This window comes from Seriola dumerili, unplaced genomic scaffold (assembly GCF_002260705.1).
Source record: "Seriola dumerili isolate Sdu_G_001 unplaced genomic scaffold, Sdu_1.0 BDQW01000388.1, whole genome shotgun sequence".
In the NCBI taxonomy this organism is placed as follows: Eukaryota; Metazoa; Chordata; class Actinopteri; order Carangiformes; family Carangidae; genus Seriola; species Seriola dumerili.
Genome location: NW_019174643.1, coordinates 672,616 through 680,832, shown reverse-complemented (window position 1 = coordinate 680,832; position 8,217 = coordinate 672,616). Strand labels below are relative to the sequence as shown.

At 44.0% G+C, this 8,217-nt stretch overlaps 1 protein-coding gene across 1 annotated transcript in view; it reads left to right on the top strand.

Moving 5' to 3' along the window:
• The window catches only part of frmd7 (FERM domain containing 7), a 20,554-nt gene extending 14,308 nt beyond the window's left edge, over positions 1-6,246 (top strand). The window contains exons 8-12 of the mRNA XM_022761107.1: positions 4,143-4,238; positions 4,330-4,493; positions 4,612-4,680; positions 4,793-4,868; positions 5,017-6,246. Of these exons, the coding sequence (XP_022616828.1) occupies positions 4,143-4,238; positions 4,330-4,493; positions 4,612-4,680; positions 4,793-4,868; positions 5,017-6,246 (1,635 nt within the window). The remainder of the gene's footprint in view (positions 1-4,142; positions 4,239-4,329; positions 4,494-4,611; positions 4,681-4,792; positions 4,869-5,016) is intronic.
• The last annotated feature ends 1,971 nt before the right edge of the window (positions 6,247-8,217 follow it).

Sequence of the window (8,217 nt, the reverse complement as noted above, 5' to 3'; positions counted from 1 at the left end):
TTTTGCTGTAACATGCAATAAACCAATCCAGAGGTGCCATCCTCTCCCATTCCTTTAAAACCGGCAACTTCCACCTTACGGGCATCATGCTTTTTTACTGGCGCAGTGTTCAGAATAAGGAATTATAATTCCGAGTTGATTACATATTGTGACTGCCCAGTGAGCCCCAGGCCCGGCTGTGTGCCGCGAGGGGCACAGGAATGGGTTGAGCGAATCAGTACACTGGTGCGACAGCTCTACAAAGAAAGTAATGGCACAAATCACAATGTTAGGAATAATTTTATGTTACAGAAGTGTAAATACCAGTTTTTCGGTTCATTATGAAAACTTAGGCCAAATTTAGTCTAAAGTGAAGATGGGGAAACACAGATGGAAACAGATTCACCAGTAGTAAGAAGAAAGCTTCTCTGAAGAGCTGATTTTATTGTCTACAGATTAACATGAATGCATGGAAATGCTGCGACACCCCTGCATGTCACACAGAATGCTACGATCTTCTGAGCTTGTGTTGTATATGTTACATCCTGAACTTATGCCCAAACATTTGAAGCACATTTTCAGCACACTCTGGTACGAGGCAGAGTAATATGGTGCATTGTGCACCGAATTTCTCCTTGCACCAGTTGTAAGGCCCTTTTATGTCTTTGGTGTCCGAATTTTACAACTCGAAGTTTGAAAAGAACTGGAAACCAGTGGCGTCTTGAAAATAAGTCCTAACAAACACGGTTTCTTGTTTTTACCACTTTCTTTTCCCTCATACTCTCTTTTGCGCAAAAAAGCGTTTTCAGAGAGGCGGCCTTCCTCTCATACCAAACACGTGTCGTTGAGAACAGTGCTTTATATACATTGCTGAATTTCTACATGTGATTGATCATGAAATACATTTCTGTGAACTCGAGAGTAGTGTCGTAGCGTAGTCTACATGTAGACGAGAGGCAACTTACGATCGGATGAAAGACTACTCTCGCTACTTCGTGAGGAGGTGACTTTTTATGAACTTGTGTTTTCTCACACACATTTATAGGATATTTCCTGGCATTTTTTTAGATAGAAGGAACGACGCTCTGCTTACTGTATCAGAAACTAAACAACGATACATACCCACATATAAAACAATAAATAGAAATCACGAAGATATAAAGCAGTAGATATCATATAATAGATACAAAGATTGCAGTCAGATCAACATTCCCCTCCAAATTCATTTAATAGCATATGTGAATCATAATAATATATAGCTCGTTTCCTCTTCATAACTTACATCACTGGAATGCCACATGTTTTTTCCACCGAGTCATCATTACAGGCTATTGGAGATTCGAGTTTAGTACGCACATGAACTGGTGCCAACTGAGTCCTCCAACAATTGGAGACAGCACTTTTAAATGCATAACTGTCTCAGTGTACGAGCTCACACACACCAGGAAACTCAACAAAAACATTAAGTACAAACAGGATCTCCTTCATGCTTTCCTCGAGTCGTACTGGCACTCATAGTATATAACAGCATTCAAATTGATGTGGAACATACTAGTGACTATTTCATCTATTATTGGTAACACCAAAATCTTACTTGACGTAGCTCTCTCATCACTGTGCGCGACTAAGGGTCTCCTACAAGAGTCGTGCAGTATACATTTTATCGATTTCTGAGGTCCGCCTGTAGCTCGTCATTGAGCTAAAGAGCTAAACGTTGGAACCGGGTGCTGCATTTTCAACATGTATGTTTCTTCAATAAAGTCTCTGCTCAAGAACTTAAGTTTCTACTCTGTACACTCGAGTCAATCCATGTTATCCATTAGATAAAAACTATCTTCCACGATGTCGGCTCGTTGTCAGTCATGTGAAAATGACTGGTATGCAAGAAACTTTGCTAAATCTTCACATTTATTAAGCACTCAATCCTCCTCACAGCTCTAATGAAAGTAATTCATCAGTATCGAATTCTCTAATTAATAGTGTCTTCTTTTTGAGTAAAAATTAATTTTTTCAAGCTGTTTTGTTGGCCAAATTAAATTTTCTGTATTCCAATGTTTTCCTCAAATTCCAGATGATAGTATTTTAGTGAAGAGGTTTCCCAGCTGAATACTAGTAAAGAACCATCTTGCTCACAAAGGAAGAATATTGCTACTTCCAAAAAAAGAATAACTAGGTCTTGCTCGTGAAAAGTGCAATTACGCCAACTACTACGTCATATAGCATTTAATCGTGACAGGTTACACACGGGTGGTGGTTTTTATAAGTGAAAACAGCGCATGTTGTGAGGGGTGAGGAACATTGATTTATTTGTTCTATGCTTTAGAATAGGTGAGTTCTCTTTGTGAGAACTGTGAATAAACTAAGTCTAGACATCACCTTATTAAAAAAAAAAGGGTGTGGAAATATCCTGTGGGTATAATATTACCCCTATGGATACCTCACGCAGTACAGCGACGTATACGTAGAAAAGCCGACCTTAAGATATATGTTCATAGATACAGGATAATAGTAGTAGTGTCACAAATTCCCGATAAATTTCCTCTATAATATTTCTTCGTGCTGAATTGAATTCAAAACACTATCTCCACGCGCAGTCAGCTGAAAGAGAGGCCTCACCAGGTAACAGCGTCTCGGTATCCGCTCTGTTCGCTCTCTCTCTCAAATGTGTATACCAAGTCACATTGTAATAATTACACTAAATGTCTTCCCATTAATTTCCTTCTGTATCGCTCAATTGATCATAATGCATAAAAATCCATAACTTGTTCTTGACAGTAATACTAGGACGGCCATTTAGGTGGTAAGTGGTTCGATAGTTGTTGTTTGTCTCGCTTGGTGGTGTCTGTGATCTTCTTTATGCGCTTGCAACTTTTTACACGCGCATATCCAGTTTAGATCTCCACTCTCTCCTCACCACGAAATCCACCAATAGCCAGACATCCATGACTTTTTGCTTTAGGGCCACGGCAGCCAGTCTACCACGCATCGTAGCACAACTCACAATGTGTTTGGACCATGACAACAGCGCCGCCTCACTCCTGCTCTTGCGATACTCTTCTAACTGTCGCATAGCAATGTGCATAAAACAATTTTAAACACTCTTTCAGGCATCAGCAGACCAAACCCATCAAGGACTAAGGTGTCTGCAATGTGGTCCTGGTGGGTTCAGGTTTTGGAAACCCAAGTGATGGTTTGAGAAGATATGTTCACAACTCTGCAGTGCGTAGACTTGAGATATAATGCGTTTTGGTGTAGGGAGCACAAGGTATTTAATCAAAAATGTGCAAACGCTATTCAATCACAGCATCTCTTAGAGTCCAGGTGGTTGTGTGTTTGTCATTAGAGCTTCAATTTAAATCTAAGTCAGTAGAAATAATTTGATCATAGAAATTAACTTTAATCAAACGAGAAAAGAGAAAAGAATGAGGCATGTGTGTGTGTGTGTGTGTTCAAGCAGAGCTAGGGGACTACGACGAGGAGCTGGACTGTCACCATTTAGAGATGAAGCAGTACGTCCCCAACCAGGAATATCTCGACCACAAGATCATCAAGTTCCACAAGAAACACAGGTAAACGCAGGAAGTGCGCGGGGCGGTCCGACTGAACGCGATGCAGGGACGTGCTGCCTCTAGGAAATGTTTGCGGCATGAATATAACGTCATATTAGGGATGTGTAATAGCCTGCATTTGTTCTTCTGTAGAGGTCGGTGTCTCCGGCAGACTCGGACATCCACCTGCTGGAGGTGGCGGAGGAAAGCTGGACATGTACGGGATCAGGCCTCACCCGGCCCACGACGGAGAGGGGATGAGGATCAACCTGCCGTCACGCCTAGGCGAGTACTGGTCTTTCAGGGTGTCGCGTTGACGGGTCTTAACTTCTCCTCACACAATGATACCGGTAGGGCCTGTTCTTAATTTAACAGCGCTCGCTAACACGCCGCTGCTCCGCCAGGAGGAGGCGCCGTTTGTGGCGACATCAGCTTATTGACTCCTGAGATGTTTGACAATCCACAGCTCGCATTGCCGTAGGCTTTTTCTTAGATTTGCAGCAGTAGAGCTGAATTTGTACAGGTCTGAGGGATTTTCTCTGCTGGTATGTTGAATTTTTATCCTCTTGTTTGCACTGAAACACACATTTGTTTTCCCCCCTCTGTGTTTTCCAGGGAAACACTAAAATCAACACCTTTAGCTGGGCGAAAATCCGCAAGCTGAGCTTCAAACGCAAACATTTCCTCATCAAACTACACGACAAAGTCGGGGTGAGGACCTGCTGACCGGGCAGATAACCAGTGTTCAAACCGTGTGTTGTGTGTAATGTTTTAACCGAAGTGTTGTGTGATGTCCATCCAGCCGTCGTGTAAGGACACACTGGAGCTTTCCATGGCCAGTCGCGACGTATGTAAATCGTTCTGGAAGATGTGCGTGGAGTACCACGCCTTCTTCCGCCTGGCCGAGGAACCGAAGGCGGTGCACAAAACGCTGCTGTCCTGTAAAGGCTCCAGCTTCAGATACAGGTGTGTTGCACTTTGTGTTTTGTTCTTGTGAACGCGACTCACGACGTTTTGCTCATTTCTTTCTCATCTCTACGTATATAAAGACGTTTTAGCGTTTAATGTGTATTTTGTGCGGCAGTGGACGGACGCAGAAACAGCTGCTGGAGTGTATGGGATCAGGGGGAAAGAAGCCGTCACATTTTGAGAGGTGAGAGGAAATCCATCAATACAATCAGACGAAAGACAGAAGATAGATTTTATCATCTATGTATGTATATATGTATATTTATATGTGTGTGTGTGTGTGTGTCTTCTTCTAGGACTTATTGTCAGTCGGACTTCGATTCCAGACAGTGTCGATCGTCTCCTGATCTCCTCACCGACGTCTCCAAACAAGTAATAAAAGCTTCCATTCACAGAATTCACACACCGTGCAGATATATATATTTCTTGGATTCAAAACAAGACATTTGATGATGTCATCTTGATACAGTTAATTGATTAATTGAGGAAATTGTCTAATGTTCGTGTCTTACCTCCTCAGCTGTACGAGCACTCGCATCCCTTCCCTCGGTCGAGCCGTGCCTTGGCGGTCCGCAGTGAGGACGAGTTGGACCCACATCACGGAGGCATAGACGACATGGAACTCGGAGGAGGCGGGGCTAAACGAAGCCGATCGTCTGTCGAGGTTGCCCGGGGGTCCCGCCCTTTTACTCAAGTCACTCCCCTCTCTCCTTCTCTCCACCAATCAACCGCCTCTCCGAAGATGAGATCGGCCTCGACATCTGTGATGGAGGACATGAGGGGCGCACGCATCGGGGCGCAGCGCCAGGCCCAAAGGTTAGCCGGGGTTTACGGCAACCGGTCGCGACGTCGACCCAATCCCCAGCCGCACCCGGACGCCGCACAGCAGTTGGTTCTTCTTTACCCAAACAGTCCTGCCTACCAGTACCACCCCATCCTGCCAACGTTCCCATTAGCTGGTTCCTCGCCGCTCAACCGACACCCCTACTTGACGGACTATGTTGCCGTTTCTTCCCTGGAGCGTTTCCCGCACGCAAGGAGGCGGGATTATGTGACAATGGATAGCATAGCGCGGCCATCTTTCTACCCGCTGGGCCACGACTCGCCGTCTCTTTCGCCAATCAGGAGGACCCTCCGCCCCTCTGGCTCAGGAGGGCTGGGATTGGCCAGGGTTTACCAGCCAGGAAGCAACGGAGCGAGGCTCTTGGGCGTCGGACATACCGAGGCGGGGCATTACAGCGACGACTCCAACTTCCTCCCGGGGCTGCCTCGCCGCGTAGCCAGCCAACCAGATGTCAAGTTCCACCTCTCAAGGAGTTCAAACCCCGCCTTCAACCCCGCCTCCGAGTTTCGTCCCCTTGGTTACTACCCCCACCTGACACGCCCCTCCAGACCCACCTACCTCCCGCTAAACTCCTCCCCTCTGCCCGAACGCCCCACCTCGCTCTGCATGTTCGGAGGAACCTCTGGGAGCTACAGCGACTCGGAACCGGAGGTTTTCTACCCATACTACTGCCCGCCACCCCAACTGGGGAAAGTGGCGCGGTCCGCTGGACTGGCCAGGATGAGGTTTTCCTCCGGGAGCCTCCAACTGGATGAGGAGGAGGAGGAAGAGGAGGAGGAGGAGGAAGAGGACGACGGAGCAGCGAAAGAGAAAGCGACAAAGGACTTAAAGGACGAAGGGGAGAACAAAGAGAAGACAAGAGACGAGAGTAAAGCTGCTGCAAAGATCACAGAAGTCACACTGTAGACGGGGATGAAAACGTTTTACAACATGGAAACGGTGCAAAGGTTCATGATGTGATCACATTCAAAACTGGACGACCACAAGGAGTCGACTAAACAAGACGATGGTGATAAATGTGTTGGTTTTGTATGTAAGAGAGGTGCGTCGTTGTTGAGGTTTACTGGCAGATGAAATGTACTGTTTTTGCCTTGTTTTGGTTAAAACCTCAGCCTCTGGAAACTTAACACCCCATAGCCACATTATGGGTTCAAATTTACTAAATTTTGAGTATTAATAACCGGAACAATCATGTCTAAGTAGCACTTCTAGCCAAACAAGGTCAAACAAGCCGAACTAGCCTCAGCTGTAGCAATAGAGGGTGTTGTTGCTGCACCGTTACTTTATTTTTACTGACACCAAGAAGCATGGCGGCATGGGGGTTTTAAAGCTGTTGGTTGGTAGGAATCAGGTGTTAACCAGGACCTGGTTCCAACCATCACCCACGGTCACGAGCTTTGGCTTTAGCGCTCGAGCAGAGCTTCTTCTCCCTCATGGTGAAGTGGTACAGTCTTTGCGGTTCAGACGTCTGATCGGGTTATACCTGAGGGGTAGACCAGAACGTACTGGAGAGATTATATATCTCACCTGGCGAGGGAATGCCTCGGAGAAAGGTTACAGAGGAGAGGAACATCTGGACTACCTCGCTTAGCCAGCCTCTTGCGTAAATGAATGATGGATGGATGGATCGGTTGGTTTCTGTAGCTCTGGCTGTAGGATCAATCTGGTATGATAACATCGCTAAAATAAAATTAAAAATAGGAAGGATGTGGCGAGAAACAAGTGGTCAGATGATCAGAAAGGTTGAAATCAACCAACGGCCAAAGCTACAAAATAATTTACTTGTAATTTACTTTCATTTCCAACTCGCCCTGTAGTGGAAATGTATTAAATCCACTTGACCACTGTTTAAAATACTTTAAAGACTTTAATTAAAAGACATATTGAGTGTCCTCTCAGTGTGACAGTTTCATAGGGTTGGGAAACTTCCTGGGTGATGTAGTTGGGTAATGTATTTGTTATTCTGTATGAATACGAATGGTTCTTGTGAATTCTGTAGAAAATGTGAACTGAAAGACTTTTTTTTTTGTTTATATAAACAGCTGAATTTGTGAATAAAGGATTATACACATATTGTGATCAAATTACAACATTTACAAATTAAATTCATCTGTTCTTTTTAAACTTCTTTTAAAATGATGATACCGTCACCGTCATGACATTGAAGTAAAGAAAGAAGCTGATGAAACAAGTTTCTCAATCAAACTTAAATATTTATTCATAAAACTCTAAGTCCCGCTACAAAAAAAAAAAAAAGTAAAATCTTACATCTTTCATTTTACATTTCCCCCCTCGACAAGTACTAACTGTGTCCCTTATGATATATAAAAAGACAAAAATATACAATGACCAAGTTTATAGTGTCTTTGGTACAAACTTTCGTTAATACCTTTGATTACAGCTCCCTTCATGCTTCTCGAAAAAAGGACCTGTGCTACTTTCCGAAAAAAAATCCTAACACATCAAGAATTATGTTAAAAACACATCAACATCCAGACACAAGTTGACAGCTCTCAACGTTTTCCCAAACTCGATGCATAATGGAAAAAAGACGCAGATTTTTCACAAGCGAGCGGCGGACGTATTTGTGCCTCGTGAGCAGATCTTTCCAGAAAATCTCAATTTAACCAGAATTGTTTTGGAAAAACTCACATCCCACAAAGCAACAAAACTTTTTCCAGTAAAATTACTTCCAAGACTCAAAGCAACAACGAGAATTCGCCATTTTCTACCAATTTTGATGCTAACGGTTGTGCAATGCTACCGGTTGGCAGCCATTTTGAAGATTTTAAATTGTAATTTTATCTTAACTAGTTTAATTACCATGAGGATATAACAGTTAAATTACGTTAGTTACTTTGTGAACAGCTAGCTAGC